The 17,271-nt window shown below is 46.6% G+C and overlaps 2 protein-coding genes across 3 annotated transcripts in view; both read right to left on the reverse strand.

The window, feature by feature from the left end:
- The window catches only part of LOC147615323 (uncharacterized), a 75,491-nt gene that overhangs the window by 12,375 nt on the left and 45,845 nt on the right, over positions 1 to 17,271 (reverse strand). The window lies entirely within an intron of this gene.
- Positions 6,614 to 9,661, reverse strand: LOC147615324 (uncharacterized). The gene is made up of 4 exons (XM_086779401.1): positions 8,038 to 9,661; positions 7,581 to 7,926; positions 7,314 to 7,475; positions 6,614 to 7,208 (listed from the first exon to the last, which is right to left on the reverse strand). The coding sequence occupies exons 1-4, from the start codon at positions 9,534 to 9,536 to the stop codon at positions 6,786 to 6,788; spliced, it is 2,430 nt and encodes an 809-aa protein (XP_086635527.1). The 5' UTR covers positions 9,537 to 9,661; the 3' UTR covers positions 6,614 to 6,785.

Below are 17,271 nucleotides of genomic sequence, written 5' to 3' on the forward strand. Positions count from 1 at the left end.
GGTGAAACTATAAGGGATCCTATTGGTGGGGGATTCTACAAGTTGTACTTTGTACTCAAATTTGATCAAGTATAGAAATACCACAAGGGGCGCCACTGCGTTTTGGGGCCAATCGGTGTCCGCGTAATTTTTGCAGGAGCACTCTAGCTTCCCCTATTTATTTTCCTTTTCCAAGTCCTCAAAGGTGTTGAAGTGTTTTGTGTGCGAGTGTTTGTTTCACCGCCCGTCAAGTTTTTGAAGGCCAGTTTCATGGTTCCATCGCTGGGATACCGTCGACTTTCTCAAGGAGGCGAGCCCATGGTTATTTCACATCAAAAGCTTCAACATGTGGAAAGTGAAAAGGAAGTGCAGGAGAGTGCAGGATTGTGTGTCTGCCTGTATGAGGTGAGGAGCAAAAGCTAAAGATGAAGCTCAAGAGAAAAGACACCAAGGATAGGAAGTTGTCGGCCAGGAACAAGACGCAGGTGAAGTGTTATGGTGCAAAAGATGGGTTGAAGGCTATGGCTTTCGACACTTTGTCACCGGTGGTATCTTCACGGAGGCTTCATGGGGTTCGAAAGGCAGCTTCTTTCTATGTTTAGCAGTGGTGATCTACTATGCTTCATTGGGAACTTGTGCTTACCACTTGGGTGGAGTGTGCAAGCAGGTTTTGGGTGCCTGAGGATGTATCAGATGAGGCTCATACGGAAGTGGAGGAACTTGATGAAGTTCTTATTCCCGAGTAGATACTGGCACACAAGGAAAGAAAGGTACAGGGTAAAGTTTCCCGTCGCTATCTTGTGAAGTTCAAGAACGTTTACCAATGGATGCGAAGTGGATGGAGGAGGGTGACTTAGCAGATTCACCTTAGGTATTGCAGCTTTATCTTGATGCCTTTGAGTTGCTGCAGGTTCTGAAGGAACAAGCAAGAGTTGTTTGTCACTCTGATGTGACAGTGTGGCTATTTTGTCCAGGATGATTGTTTCATCACCCAAATGCACTGGAGGGGCATTGCTTTTGTCATATGGGGAATCTTTGCTCTTACGATGCCTTACTGTGTTATTGAGTGCAATCGAGGACGCTTGCTATTTTTTCAAGAGGGGGGTATGTTACGACCCTGTGTTTTTCTCTGGACAAAATGCAAGTGGGCACGGGCACGGGATGGACAGTGTGAATGGCATCCGTTTGAATTTGAAAAGGAAACCCATGCGTGGCCAGCCCAAGTGTGAAGGGGACAAAAGAATTAAAGTTTCTAAGGTTTTAAAACCTTTGATGATAAGATAATAATAATTATTTTTTAAAGGATGCGCCTTTTTGCTATTGCTTTTAGATTTTTGCTTTTTGGAGAAAAGCAGGATGAAGCGCCTCTTTATTAAAGGGAAAGGTGGTGGAGTCAAGGATGCATGGCTTCTTCTCCTTGGGCATGGCTTCTTCTCCTAGGACATGGCTTCCTTCCACGTATGTGTGGGCGAGCAGTTGTGAGTAGTAAGTGGCACATCTCCTTGGAAAAGCTGGTCGCCAAAAAGCACAGGCGCCGATTGAAGGTTTCTCTCTTTCTCTTGCTTTTTGGAGTAGAGAGGCTGGCGGGCTGCGCTACAGCACTCACAGGCGCAGAGTGAAGGAGCCGGGCTGGGATTGCAGCTCACGTGGCGCACAGAGGGGCTGGCTTTGTTTCATGGCGAGTAGTCTCTAGGCGGCGCACACGGGCTGAGCTGCAGATTTTCTTTTTTTTGTAACAGGCCGGCGCACAAGGGTTGGAATGTCTCCCTCTCTCTTGTGCAAACAGGCGGACTGTGGGAGAGGTAGAAGCGTTCAGGTGGCGCCTAGAAATACAGGCAGAGTTTCGCTTTCTCTCTTGGAAAGAGGTGTACTGCCATAGGACTGAACAGAAGCATACATGTGGGGACAGCTGGCATCCACCGATTTCTCTCTCTCTCTCTATGGGATGCTGGTGGGTTGGCTGAAGGAGAATAGAGATAGGCTTTTCTCTATCTTTCTCTCTATGAGTTATGGAAAAAGCAGAGGGCATTGCTGTGGAAATCAACCCTGGTTCTAGCACCGTGCTTGGATGGTGTATCTGTGGATTTCTCATGGAAACAAGACATTGGTTTTTTGAGAGGAAACAGAACTTTGGTTTCGAGGAAACAGGCCTATGGTTTATGGGATACAGGTCTTTGGTTTATCGGATACAAGTCTTTGATTTCATGCGGAAAACATGTCATTGGATTCATGTGAACAGGTTGTAGTTTTCTCAAGGTTACATACAAGCTATGGCTATAGGGAAGGACGTGTGTTACGGTACAGCCCTACTGCTGTTTGGGGAAAGGTTTGAAGGATCCATAGTTGAGATGGAGAAGACCTTTGGAAATCAAGGAGGTGTTGTGCAGGTGTGCCTTCTGTATGGTATGTGGTGCTGTAATAACGAGAGTTCTCTTTTAGTAGTCCTGGGTGAAACTATAAGGGATCCTATTGGTGGAGGATTCTACAAGTTGTACTTTGTACTCAAATTTGATCAAGTAAAGAAATACCGCAAGGGGCGCCACTGCGTTTTGGGGCCAATCGATGTCCCTGTAATTTTTGCAAGAGCACTCTAGCTCTCCCTGTTTGTTTTCCTTTTTCAAGTCCTCAAAGGTGTTGAAGTGTTTTGTGTGCGAGTGTTTGTTTCACCACCCGTCAAGTTTTTGAAGGCCGGTTTCAGACACCTGGTATTTGACAGATCTACCTCAAAAACGCAAAGCAAATGGTGGCATTGATCGCTACAAGGCCAAACTTGTTGCAAAGGGGTATATGTAATGAGAAGGAACCTGTTTCCTTTGAGAAAGCACAGGATGATGATCATTGGATGCATGCTATGTAGGATGAGTATAACTCTATACTCAAGAATGACACCTGGTATTTGAAGGATCTACCTCATGAGGCCATTGGTACTAAGTGGGTTTACAAGTTAAAACGCAAAGCATATGGTAGCATTGATCGCTACAAGGCCAAACTTGTTGCAAAGGGGTATGTCCAACAAAAGGGCATTGATTATGATGAGACCTTTGCACCCACATCTCGTATGACTACCATTAGGTGTCTCATTGCTTTGGCAACAAATCATGGGTGGAATGTACATCGGTTGGACATTAAGACTACATTTTTGAATGGTGATTTACATGAGGAGGTGTATGTATCGCAGCCTCCTAGTTTTGCTATAAAAGGAGAAGAGTCTAAAGTCTGCAGGTTAAAAAAGGCTCTTTATGGCGTTAAGCAGGCTCCTAGAGCATGGTATGAGAAGATTCATGCATACTTGGTTACAAATGATTTTTGCAACAGTCCAATGAAGAGTACCCTCCTTTATGTGAAGAGGAGTAAGGACACATTTTTTGTCATCGTTCTATACGTTGATGACATGTTGCTCACAAGACCCGATATCGATCAGATTTCAATCTTTAAGCCTAATTTGCAATCATTGTTTCAGATGTCAGATTTGGGACCCTTGCATTACTATTTGGGGATTCAGTTTATGCAACGCAATAATGGCATTGCTATGCTGCAGTCTAAATATATACAGAAGCTATTGAAGAGGTTTAATCTTGAAGACTGTAAACCTGTGGCTACACCTATGGAGATAGGTACTCGACTTAGTCTTTAAAATGCAGGAGACTCTCTTGATGCTAGTTTGTATCAGTAGGCTATTGGATCTCTTCTTTATGTGTGCAACATGAGGCTAGATATATAGTATGCGGTCTCACAGTTGAGCAAATTTATGCATAGCCCAATCACGAAGCATTGGCAGGCTGTTAAGCGGGTTTTCCGCTATTTACAGGGCACTCAGTATTTTGAATTATTTTATCCAAAGGGGAGTGAGTCACAGCTGCATGCCTTCAGTGATTCAGACTGGGCTGGATGTTATGACACACGAGTGTCAACTAGTGGGTTTTGCTTTCGCCTTGGTGATTCATGTATATCATGGCTCAGTAAGAAGTAGCCTACAGTGGCCACTTCCAGCTGTGAAGCTAAGTACAGGGCAGCTTTTACAGCTACAGTTGAGTGTGTGGGGCTTAGACGTCTTATGGTTGATTTGGGTGTTGGACAGTCGTCTAGCACTACCATTTTCACTGACAGCCAAAGCGCATTAGCAGTTGCGAGAAACCCAGTGTTTCATGCTCGCACTAAGCACATTGATGTGCATTGCCACTATGTCCGGGAAAGACTCTCTGCAGCAAAGATCAACTTGGTCTATGTGCCTACACATGACAACATGGCAGATTTATTCACGAAGGCTTTTGCAAGTCCGAAGCTTTTCGTAAAGCTTTGGGCTTACTGCCTTTTCAGGATTGATCGGCCATATCCTGTACATGTTCACATCATCACTCCAAGGGAGATTTGTAGCATTATCTGGTAGTGATGTGTGTGAACACACTTATGACCGCCAGGGCACTTTTTCCCTCACTAGGAGGTTTTTTTCCCATGCGTATATACACCCTCTTATCTACACATTTTGGAGTGTGTATTTAAATTTTATCTTTTGTATCCGACACACATTTGTTCATTCTTATCTAGTGAGTTTGTGTGCTCTCAAGCTTCTCTATCTTGTGTGTGTACATTGTTGCAACCCTAACCCTATAGTGATGTGTGTGAACACACTTAGGACCACCAGGGCACTTTTTTCCTCACTAGGAGGTTTTTTTCCCCGTTCGTATCTACACCCTCTTATTTACTCATTTTGGGGTGTGTACTTATCTTTTGTATCTGACACACATTTGTTCATTCTTATCTACTGAGTTTGCGTGCTCTCAAGCTTCTCTATCTTGTGTGTGTGCATTGTTGCAACCCTAACCCTAATTCCAACAAGCAGTTCCCCCCTCAACAGAGGACCGAAGTAAACAGCTAGACTTTAGAGAGAGAGAATGATCAGGTTTCATGACCACAGATGGCATGTCGTCCCTCCCTAGCCAAAGTGGCCACAAAGAGATTATGGAGATTATGGTTATAGGAGGCCGACCGTTGATGCGACTACAATGGGATCCAAGTCAGTGGCACTGGCACGATCCCTTCAGCCATGAGCATGCTCCCAACATCCCCTATTATGAGTATATAGTCTCTATGGCCGCAAGATTCAGATGCCAGAGGTCGATGGTACACCAACGACAACAATACATTGGCAAACTCAGGACATCCCCATGCGTTTCCTCCGTGATTTTTGGAAACAGCAGCTATGAAACAGCTTCCAATCATGGAAGATTACTCTTTTCCTTTTGAGGATACCTCACAACAGCTTGGCAACGGGCACCTAGCTGGCAGTTGGAAGTCGGCCTACCCTTTGTTCTAGATGTGGACACCCACAAGAGTTATGTTGGAGTATGCGAAGCAGGCGACAGAGAGAAAGAAAGAAAGAAAGAAAGCTGTATTAACGTCTACTAGAGGCCGAACTCGACCTATGAGACAAATCAATGTACAACTGTCAATGTCTTCTGGATGTCCAGAAAAAAAAAGGACAAAATGAACATGAAATAAACTATGAAAGTACTGAGCTATGGGGGGGTGTGATGGATGGAGCACTACTGCTAGAGGCTCAGTATGCAACCTATATGCGCAGGGTATACAAGAATGCAATGCAGATCTGTCTAGCTCCAACCAATACCATAATGGGGGTGTAATATGTGATACATAGGCGATGGCGAGGCAAAAATACCTTAGAGCATGATCTCCGAGTGTGAGTGTAAGTAAGCTAGCCGCTCCTGGATATGGTGCTAATGTCGAGCCCGTATCTCTGTGATCTCCCTCTGATGTAGTCTGGGAGTCTGGTAGCCTGGTGCTCTCGGTCTCCATCTAGCTCGGAGGTCCGCAACACGCTGAAGTGTAACCTCCTCCTGTGTCTGGGTAGGCACTGGGATAGATCTCTGGAAGAAATCAGTGAATAGGAGCTGTCGCCCACCTCTCCCTATGGTATGAGTCCGTAGCAGTCTCTCTCTGTGGCGCTGTGTCTCTAGCAAGAACTGGCCAAATCTACGCTGGTCTGCGGACTCCATGATCTGGCGGAGTGAGGAATGTCCACTGAAGATGGTGGTGTCTCTCTCTCTAATGACACTATATGCTCTGCATCTGCATACATAATGTTCCTCACTCTCAACCTCCTCCTGGCATAGTCTGCATATCCTCTCTCCTCTGCGGATCCGTGCTGCCCTACCTGCCTCAATCTCAAGCTGGTGTGATGACACTCTAAGCTGGCCAATCACCACTCGGGCACTGTGAGGCATGTACACATCCATGTATCCAGTTTTCTGTATGAATCCATCCGCTGAGATACGCATAGACTGATCTCTGTAGTACAGCATCTTCGGCGATAGAGGCTGACTGGGTGTAATCCAAGTCTCTTGAGTGTATTGCTGCCATAAATCCTACCGAAGGACTCTGTTCCTCTCACCAAGGTGGTAAGGTACGTAGTGTACGGCAAGCTATCAGTACGTACGGAACGTACTTCTGTACGGAACAAATTTTAAGGTACGTAAACAGTACGTACCATTTGTAAACAGTCCTAGAAACCTGAATATTTTGTAGACATAGCAACCAAAATACTTAAAATAAAGACTGAACCACATTACTTAAAGTTTAAATCAATTATCAGTTACCAAGCCCATTACACAATACCTCATGTTAACAGTCATAGTGATATAAGCAAGAACCATGAAAGTCATAGATGATAAAAGAGAGTACAAATATCATGTCTACAGCTGCCAGCACATGTCCTGGTCCACAAGTGCAAAAAGCAAAACAATGAAACACTACAGTTGTCTAGACTCTAGAGTCTAGACGCAAGAGTCTCAAATCTCATCATCAGATGAAGATGATGAGTCTTCTGAAGAGAGCATGCCTCCATCATTGATACCATTGCCCTCTTCATCGAACTCTGGCTCAGCAGCAACAAGCTCCAGTGCATCCTCGTCATGTGCCTCGGGAATCTGAGTGTGAATGAGTTCGACAGCCTCATTTGCACGCCTCTGCTGGGTGCGACGAACTGGAAGCTTTCCCCTGCGAATGCTCTCTCGTCTCACAGAGCCTGGATCTGGAGCTGCCGGGCGTAGAGGAATGCTGAGAGATCGTGCACGTGAGCGGGTCACACAACGATCCACGCTCTCAAGCTCTCTATGTAAAGCTCTCAAAATCTCCTCTTGCTCATCTCTAATCTGCCGATCCACAAGCTCCGGGCTGGGTTCATCTACCATTTTGAGTAGTGTTGGATCAACCTGTTTAAACATGCCACAAATTGCATATTGGACAATGGATATTCATTGAACTAGAAAAAAATTTCTACTTCTAAGTTCTTCTTGAGTCCAAATTTCAATTTATACCTGCTTCGGTGACCCCAAAGCATGGTAGCTTCGCACGAGCCTCATGTTAGCTCTGCAATACACCAACTTCTCTAATTGAGAAGTACTAAGGCGATTCCGAATCTTAGTGTGTATAAGAGAGTATGAGCTCCAGTTCCGCTCACATGCTCCAGCTGAGCAATCCTGTGCAAAAATGAGTGCAATGCGAGCAAATTTGTAAATCTTTTAATGCTAAAACATCAATCTTCATTTCCGAAGAGTATACTTTAGAGATTAATTACAAGTTACCTGAGATAGAACACGAAGAGCAACTCGTGAAAGGTTTGGAAGACCAACCCTTCCATAAGAGTGCCACCATGTCAAAGGGAATTTCATGGCTTCCTTCCTCAATGACACAGGTCTCGCAAATGAAGCACCAATACCACTCATGTAAGTGGTGAACTCTCTATCAATCTGAAGTTGCTCCTCCTCTGAGAACATCCTTCCCACATACTCTGACTGCTTCATGCTCAAAGCAGTATTATTCCATAGCTCTGGCGACCTGTAGAGAGGATGGAGCATGGCAGCCATCGCATGGATGGGACGGCTCATGAATGTCCACCGTTTGTCTACAATGTCCAAGATCTCACCTCGGCTGAAAATGAGAGATTGAACATACATGTCTTAGGTTATAGTGCTAAGAGAATCGAGAATCGAGAAGTCATAAAAATCAAAGAAAGAGGAAGAAATTAGAACTATTGCTTACCGTTGCGCAGTCATCATGGAGCACTGAGCAACATGGTCTTTCATTTGCATAAACAAATGAAAGACCAGCCCCAAAGTTGAGCCCTCCATGTCTGTAAGTCGGAGAAGGACATACACGGGCTTAAGTGCAACTGAAAGGCTATGAACTTGCTGCCAAAAATCATCATCCAGGATCCGCCTCTGCAAGTATTTTGTACGCTCATCCTCTGAATGATGCATCTGTCGCCACCTTGGATCCACAACTGTTGATGATAGTGAATCTCTTATCTTGTAGAGCCTATCCAAGACCAAGAATATGTAGGCAAACCTGGTCTTGGAGGGTCCCACCATATCCAAAGGGCTATGGCTCCGAAAGATGGCAAGAGCCTCATGCTTCTCGCGGAAGAAGGTGGTGATCTTTACAGCATCTGCAACAATGGGCTGCACCCAAACAAGCTTCCCAATGTCTTCCATAAGTAAATCAAGACAATGGGCAGCACATGGAGTCCACACTATATGTGGAAACTCTGCCTTGACCATTTGACCCATTGCCTTGCAGTTAGAGGCGTTGTCGGTCACCACCTGCACAACATTGTCCTCCCCAACCTCAAGGATAGCCTGTCGAATGTGGCCATAAATGAACTCCCCTGTGATCCTGTCGCCTGCTCTCCCTGCATCCACGGCACGCAAGAAATAGGTGCCCAAGCAAGATGACACAAGGATATTGATTATGTGCCTCTTGCGAATGTCTGCCCACCCATCTGAAATAATAGTGCATCCAAACTCCTGCCAACCTGCTTTCACAGGAGTGAGCGCCTTGTCTATCAAGGCCTTCTGCTCATCCAACATGGATGTACGCATCTTCGTATACTCAAGACCTGTCCATGTCTCAGTAGGCCCTACCTGCGCAATTGCTTTCACCATTCTTTTCCATTGGTCTGTCCTTAACACATTGAAGGATATATTACACTCAATAAGAGTACGACAAATCTCCATTTCTGCCACCCTTTGCCGCTCCTTTACCCAAGCTTGTGATGAGATACAAGAACGCAGAGTGGATTGCTTTGATGCCTCCCCTGTACCTCTCGCATCTTGTGGCAGGAGGTCCTCATCATCAGCAATACGTGCCCTCTTCCTGCCTGTGGTGGATTGGGCTGAAGCCGAAAGACTTTCACCCTCATCTACTGTACCTGAACCTGTAACATCTCCAATAAAAGCATCATGGAGAGCATCTTGCGTACTTTCACCACCTCTAACACTGCTTGCACCACCCATTGCAGGACAATTCTCCGCAATCAATTGGTCCCTCACAGCTTGTGGTATTTTATCACATGGACCACATTGATTGGTGCACCCGATACCTGTCATGTGCTTGATGACGCGAGTTATGGTGCTAGTGTACTGCTCCCCGCAATACTTGCATGCCCATAGCCGAGTACCTGACCCTTGCTGAGAAGGGGTGTTAACAACCCTCAGGACATTGGTGTGGATTGCCCAGTTCGGGTTAGTCTTGCGCGGCATGATGAAGCCTGGGCGTGAGAGAGAGCGAAGAAGAGCGAAGAAGTTTGCTCTGCAGAGTTTTGCAGGTACACACGATTGTGCAAGTATTCACAAATGCCCAAAATTTGGTCGCTTATCCACAAGCGCATGGTCGCCACACGCGTTTCGCCACGCCACACCATTTATTATTTTTTTAAATGTTTCCGTACGGTACCGTACCGTACCGTACCGTACGGCTGTACCGTACTGTACGGATCCGTACGTGCGTACGGCATCAACCTTGCCTCTCACTGTGAGAGAGCTGGATGTGTGGTGCATGTATATCATACTGGAAAGGTGGCAGGTGATCTATGTCAAGACCATGCTGAGTGAGCCACTGTATCATCTGTGAATACCATGATCTCCTATCTCCACTCTCTGCAAGCTGCCTGGACGCCTCAAAAGCTCTATGTGAGAGTCGATCTGATGGCATATCTCTGATCCTCTGTATGAAGCAGATCGTCTGGAAGAGGGCCTCTACTAGCATAGGAGGTGCGGCAAACTTCGTCCGGACAATGTCATGTGGGACGGAGGGTTTGCTGCGGATCATCCGTGAGAGCATGAGAATCTGAGGCCTCTCTATCTGAGACCACGTGGAGGTGGCGAGCCCAGGTGCCCATACTGTTGCAGCATACATCAAAGCAAGGGTGACTAGTGTGTCAAACAACCACCCCTTCGTGCGGGGCTCTTGGAAGTGTGCCTGGTGACACTGTCTCTCTAGCATGGCCAAAGTTGCATACCCTCGTGTGAGTCTATCCCTGGCAGCCTGTGCATAGTAAATCTTCCTGGCAGAGTCGTAAATGTAATCCCCAGGTACACACATGAGTCTACCACCTCTACTTGTCCTCCTGCTAGTGTGAAGATGGCATGTCGTCGAACCGGCCCTGAGGTGTGGAAAATCATGGCCTTGGTTTTCCCAAGGTTCACTGTAAGCCCCCTCTATGTGCAGAAGTCATCAAGTGCATGGAGATGGTGCTGTAGTCCCATCCGCAACTCAAAGACCAGAATAATATCATCTGCATATAGCATAATGTGGACTATGGTACCTGAGATGTCTACCCTGTCCCCACCACCGTGACCAATGAAGTCAGTCACCTCATCAATGTATAGCCCAAATAGTGTAGGAGAGAGTGGGCATCCTTGCTTCACACCTATGGTGCTAGCAATAACATCAAATAGCCCCCCGGGGCATTGTATGCGCCTGAGGACCTGCTCATATAAAGCATAGATGCCCCAAACCATCTCTGATGGGATCCCCAATGACTGTAGGCGCTAGAAGAGTCTCTCTCGTGGCACCGTGTCAAATGCTTTGCGGAAATCCACAAAGCAACAGTATAATCTCTTCTCCCACGCCCTAGCCTGGTCAATCAGACATCTCAGAGTGAATATATGGTCAATAGTGGAGAAAGCTCGTCGGAATCCAACATGCCCTGGTGCTCGCAGTCCCTCCTTCTCTGCATATGAGCTCAACTCTGCCTCAAGCACTGCGCCATAAAGTTTGGCCAATGTATGACCAATCACGATAGTCCTGTAGTTGCTGGGGTCTAGCATGTCTCCCGCTTTGTGGAGAGGCACGATGGTGTGCATAGTCCACTCAGCTGGTAGGCCCTCCACTAGTGCCCTATTAAAGAGGTGAGCAACAAAGGGTCCCAGTGTGTCAGCTGCATAAAGAAGATGCTCACTCTGTATACCTGTGTGATCAGTGGATCTCCCATGTTGTAACCGGTGGATAGCTCTCTCTACCATCGAGGCGGTAAAGAAAGTAGAGGTGGTAGGGCGGAATTCCTGTGGCTGTGGTATGGGCGGCTGCTGAGGGATATGGTAGAGGCTCTTTGCATGTGTGCGCCATGTGTGTGGATCCTCAATCGAGGTACGAGGGCGAGGCTCTCTCATCTTGCGCCATGCAGTGGCTGCATCTCTGCTCATGAGTAGGTGGTATATATCCCAGTACTGTGCCTCCTCTTATGGACGCCTCTTACGACGTGTGAGGATCCTCATGTGTCGGCTCGCCTATCTCTGTGTAATGGTCCCCAGTGCTCTCTGGGCACGGAGGTGTCTATATAGCTCTCTGCACTCATCATCATACCACCGATTCTGGGGCATGCTCCCAGATCTATCTGTGTGTGCAATGTGTGTATGATGGGGGAAGCTCCGGGTGGCGGCCGTATGTAGTAGAGATGACAGCTGGGTGGTGAGTGTGTCTAGAGGTGACAAGGGATCCATCTGGAATAGCCCGTCATATACATGATGCTCATATATGTCTGCCAAGTCATGGGTGAAGTAGAAAGTTGTATGCGATGCCTGTGTGGGCTGTGTGGGTGCTTGTGTGGAGCTCGCCAGTGACAGTAAGAGGTACGTGTGATCCGCACCAATAGGACAGGGGGGGATGGTGAAAGATGTCACTGCTTGTGTGGTCTCCATGGACCCATGATGTAGTCCACTATGCTACCCCCCCTTGATCGTGGAAAGCATGTCAGCGCTCGTGAATCCTGCCACTGTCTCATCCCGTTATAGATAACGAGATGGTGTCGCGCTCCCAGCTCAAGTAAGTGATGACCATATCTGGTGTTATCCGGCCCCATGTCCTTTGACACCCTACAAGCTCCCGTGTCCTCCACCTCTAGTGTGTGCATCACCTTGGGGTGCTCGAAATCATAAATGTCGCACTGTCGGCTCTGTGTCCGTGCATTGAAGTCCCCCATAAGGAGGACTTCCCCCAGGTTGGAGTAGTGTATGATCTCATCTGAAAGGGCTGCATATGGTGACTCTCCCAATGGCCCTGTGTCCTCCTCCTCGCCTCTACTCTCATCCTCTGCTGTCATGGCATATCTCGATCCTCTAGGAGAGAAGTAGCATAGAGCAATGTATAACACCCTGTTTGCTGAGAGCTGCAGTCTAATACACATGTATCTAGCCTCTTGGTCACGTGCTACCACCTGTAGGTGCTCCTGTAGCTCTCGCTTGAAGAGTACTGCTATACCTCCAAATCCTCTCGATGTACTCTGCCGTGTGGTCCCCCTGTATGTAAACTCCCACTGATAGCCCTCTACTTTGGGTAGCCCCCTCTCGGGGCTCTGGTGCGTCTCTATAAGTAGTATGATGTCCCGTCCCTCCATGACCTCCTCCATCCTCCCAGGATGTGTCCAAAGTGCTCCATTGCAGTTCCAAACTACTGTGTGTATCTGTGAATCTGGATCCTCCATAGCCGATGTCCCATAGGCCGCCTGGCACTAATCGGTGGCCTTGCCATTGATGATGACACGGCCATCGCGATAGAATGCTCTCTTGCCCTCTTTCCGGGCCTGTAGGACTCTCGGCATCATGTTTTCCTGTGTTCTATCTGCATTCTTGTAAGGTCGTCATCCAAATAGATGGGATCTCCCTATAATCCTCGTAGAATCACCCTCTTCCTCATGAAGGTGACCCTCTCCGTCTCTCCTGCAAACTGTAGGATGAGGGCTCGCTTGCGTGTTGAGTCTTTCCTGGCTCTCCATGATTTGGTGAAGGGGAGAGAGAGAGAGAGAGAGAGAGAGAGAGAGATTGCAGACAAGCTCACCTTATTGATTAGCAAGAGGCTTACAATGGCAAGAGCCAGCAAATGAGCATTACAATGTGCTTGTGAATGGATTGAATTCAAGTGATGAAAGGAGGCCATGTAGCTGGCCGACTGCATGATGAAGCTGGCCAACAAGCTTAAATCAGCCCACGACTATAATAAAACATGAAAATACATATGCGCCAATAAAAGGTCATGTTCCCACACCACAAAGAGATGCTAACACCCCCTTTGCAGCTCATAGTGTGCAAAAAATCTGAAGAAGATAAGGTGACGAAGATGCAACCATGGACACTCCAGTAGTGCCCAGTATCAGATACACCTCAGAAAGAGCACTTGTCAACCTAACTCCTCGAAAAAAAATGCAACCCTGAACAGCAAAGAAATCTACTTGGTTGCGAATTCCCACACTAGTGTGCAGTGAACTCCAAGTATACAGAATGATGAGCTGTCGAACAATCCGCACCCATTATCCTCCAATGGTTCTCTGAACACATCACATCCCAAAACCTCGAGCAATGAACTCAGAACACATCTTGTCCATAGTCTCTGTTACAGCAAGCAATGAACCTGGCACACAGCTAGTTCATACTACATAGCGCCCAAAGTTGACCTTGTTCTACTAGATTTTTCATGCTTGGAACTCCGACTCACCGTTTCCATGCACCAACAAATTGGAGCTACTAACAGCTCCCTCTCCCGCCCACAAGTCTCCTCTGGCTGGAAGCACACAGAGAAAAACTATCTGTATAACTGTAGAAGAACACCATCCAATTTCTCCTCCGCCGAAAGTGCCTAGGAGCCCTAGATGAGTCATTAGAAGCATTTGAATCATCGTCCTGTGTCTTGTCTTCTGGGATGAAGACTTTCCTCTGCCCTTCTTCTTCTTCTTGGACAAGCAATCTTTAGACAAACGTCCTTTCTTCCCACGAGTAGCACCGGGTCCGACCTTTCTTCTATACTGAAGCAAGTGCCTGATCCTGCCATTGAGAGACACATTGACCTTACCCTGCGAAACGAGGACGGACTTTTCTTCCAAGAGAAGGGAGCTGAGCTTCCAACTTGCTTTTTGTTACTTGGCACTGCAAAGCCCAAGAAACCATATCTTACTCCGGAGGACACTTTGTGAGGATAAGTGCAGCCAACTAAGCAGAGGACAAGGACAACACCCATTGCCAGTAACTAGTCGTGGATAACTATCACCATTTGGTCCATCTACATTTCTCGAGCCACTTCTATGGGATTGTCACTCCATAGAACGGCCAGATTTGTACCATGTTCACATGTGGCCAGGCCAGTGCTCCATGTGAAAGGGTCAATCATCTGGTGTCTCACATGAAAGAGAACCAATTTTGTGCCACCCGTGTGTGACCAGCATTGTGCCATATGGACGGGAGCATGTTTGTTGCCACCCGTGTATGACCAGGATTGCATCTTATCCATGCGATTGTCACTCCATGGTAGGACTAATATTTGTGTCGACCTTGTCCATGGGATTGTCACTCCATAGGAAGGCTCGTGCCAGGACTTGTGCTTTGCCTATGGGACTGTCACTCCATAGGAAAACCAGGACTTCACATTTCTGTCGTGCCAATTTTGTGCCCGATAAGAAATCCTTGTACAAGTTTCATGAAAGGGAGATTTCGTCCATTACATGTGCACATGCATTTATGTTTGCATGCATGAACTTGTTTCGCATGACTTGTTTTCATGTGTTTGCCTGCTATGTTGTGCTAGTACACTGGATGGGGACGCCCCTAGTGTGTCATCGGTGTGTTGTCTATTGACGAGTTGGTGTGGCGTGTGAACAGGTGGTAAGTATTACCCTTTTTGGCCTTTTCAACGTAAAATCCATTAAGTAATGTAAACCTTAATGTTTATAAGGTTGGGTGTTCACACACATTTAAAACATTGACTGGGCACTTGATTTAGTGTGGGTGCCCAACTTTATTAAGATTTAATAATAATAATATTTACAATATGTATTGCATGGGAAATATTTTCCCCCTACACACTGTCAAAAGTGCGCAGTGGAAAGCATGAGACATAGGCACAGAGAGAAAGAAATGAATCTGCATAATGATGAAGAAGCAATGATACAAACAGCCCTATGCAAGGGGTGGTCCCCGTAGGTGAGGGCATGATGAACAACTACTCCCGTAAGGGAGGTCCCGGGCCTGGAAGCCCCTGTCAAGAGCTGGCCGACTTGCTCTAAAAAAGACTCACGACTAGAAAATAATAAACATGTGAAAATGGGTGGCCAACCCTACAACCAAGGGCCCTGAACACACGGAAAAATATGGTGCTGCCCGAGATAAATCTAGGCACCCTTGAGCCACAACTTGGGCACACTACCAGGAGATGAATAATGCTAACACCCCCTCTCAGATCCTAGGAGAGGAACCGGTCAAAGGAGCTGGAAAAGGAAACCTCCAAAGCAAGTCGAGAAGTCGATCTGTTCCCGCCTATGCCACTTACTCCAAGAAACTCCTCCCGATCCAAAAGTCCAACAAAATCCAAAAATGAACCACCAGTTGTCCATATCTCCAACCCAATCTGTATCACACCAGTCCACACAATGTGCTCCCTCTTCAACCCAAGAAAGGATGTCGTCAGACTCTATCTCCAAGAAAAAAAAAAATCTGCTCCTTACAGAACACCACCAAACTATCTCCTTGTTGGCACCCCCTCTAGACACCCTAGAGGCCCACAATGTCTACAACAGGCTACAGCCCTAGTACTCAAGCCTCTAACTCTGAGCTTGTTGAGCACCAATCTCTAGATACTAGGTTTCCGGATCTCCATGTATCCCTCAATCCAAGAATGCCTCTGTGTCCAAAGACCCCCATCATGGACTCCATTGGTGTCACATGCACTCTGCACTGTAGTGCATGGTGACAAGCTAGCTCATCATCATCAGTGCAACATTGTACAGTATTAGTACCTTTTAGGATGATAATTGCCGTACGCCGTGACCCCATTGTAATCCTCAGTCCAAGATAAGTCAGGCACAAGCTACGTAGGTCATTCTCAGCCTTAGACAGTCAGTCAGTCCGTCCAAGTCCCTTAACCCACTTGAAGAGATGCATTCGTGCATGTAGAGTCAGTAGAAGCCTTAGAGTTTGCATCAAGACATGTGTGCATTTATGCATAGCAGACCATTGCAGAAGCCTTCAAATATCATCTAGCAGCCATCAATATTTATCTAGTATTATTCCCATATTTTACAGCATTTTTTGGGCATTTTTTACATCATTTTTATATTTTTATTGGACAAGTGCAGTCGGCCAGCCCTGTAGCCAGCCGACCAGCACCCCATGTCCATATAAATAGCCCACCATATCATCCATTTAGTTCATAACTTATTTAGCCTTGAAGACCTTATCGCCTAGAGCCTTCAGCACAAGGAGCATAAAGCGATTGCAGAATTCAGCACCTCATACCTCAGCGTTTTCCTCATCAGGAGCATCAACGCTTGAGCAAGTCAGCCTCTATGCAATAAAACGCAGCATCTACAGCATTCAGCCTTCAGTCCCCTTTGCGTTTTCAGCATACATACAGTTTTCAGCATTCATATCTTCATCGTTTTGCTACAGCCACTTGGTGAAGGTAAAACTCAGCATTCATATTCATTTACAGCATTCATACATAGTGTAGAACAGTCCCAAACAGCCCCTATCTCAGCTACAGATTTGCAGCCTTCCCTCATTCCATTGGAAAGACTGCATAGGCTCGAGATTGGACATCATTGGTACTTCTACAGCCGTGTACAATTCAGCCCAACTCTTGGTCTTCAGAGATCTTGCGTTTGGCTTATCGTCAGTCACACCGTCAGTCTCTTCAAAGTAATAAAGCAAATACTATTCCGGTAACGGGATAGGGGACCCTTTAGTGGGTAATTCGGGACCCCATGCGGTGTACAGTTTCCATCTCTCTCTCTCTCTCTCAATCTCTTAAGTTTGAAGTCTTAAAGTGGATTGCTAAACTCACGAAACTCAGGATACAAAAGATGGTGTGAGCATTTGTGTGACAGGATCCTCAATACGAATACTTCCGCTTGGCAACAACCGAGAGAGTCTTCCTGTCGATTACTTCGATAACCTCATCATCAAAGTACACACCAAGTCCCTTTTGAGAAGCTTTGTATACTGAAAACAGATT

Source organism: Cibotium barometz, chromosome 40, assembly GCF_041138505.1.
Source record: "Cibotium barometz isolate CiBa-2024 chromosome 40, ASM4113850v1, whole genome shotgun sequence".
NCBI classification, from domain to species: domain Eukaryota; kingdom Viridiplantae; phylum Streptophyta; class Polypodiopsida; order Cyatheales; family Cibotiaceae; genus Cibotium; species Cibotium barometz.

Excerpts from the sequence above, each read along its gene's own strand:
- LOC147615324 (XM_086779401.1), bottom strand. The coding sequence starts at position 9,536 with ATGCCGCGCAAGACTAACCCGAACTGGGCAATCCACACCAATGTCCTG. Across the intron at positions 7,927-8,037 it reads TCCATGATGACTGCGCAACG|CCGAGGTGAGATCTTGGACA; the intron begins GTAAGCAATAGT and ends TCTCATTTTCAG. Across the intron at positions 7,476-7,580 it reads CTCTTCGTGTTCTATCTCAG|GATTGCTCAGCTGGAGCATG; the intron begins GTAACTTGTAAT and ends ATTTTTGCACAG.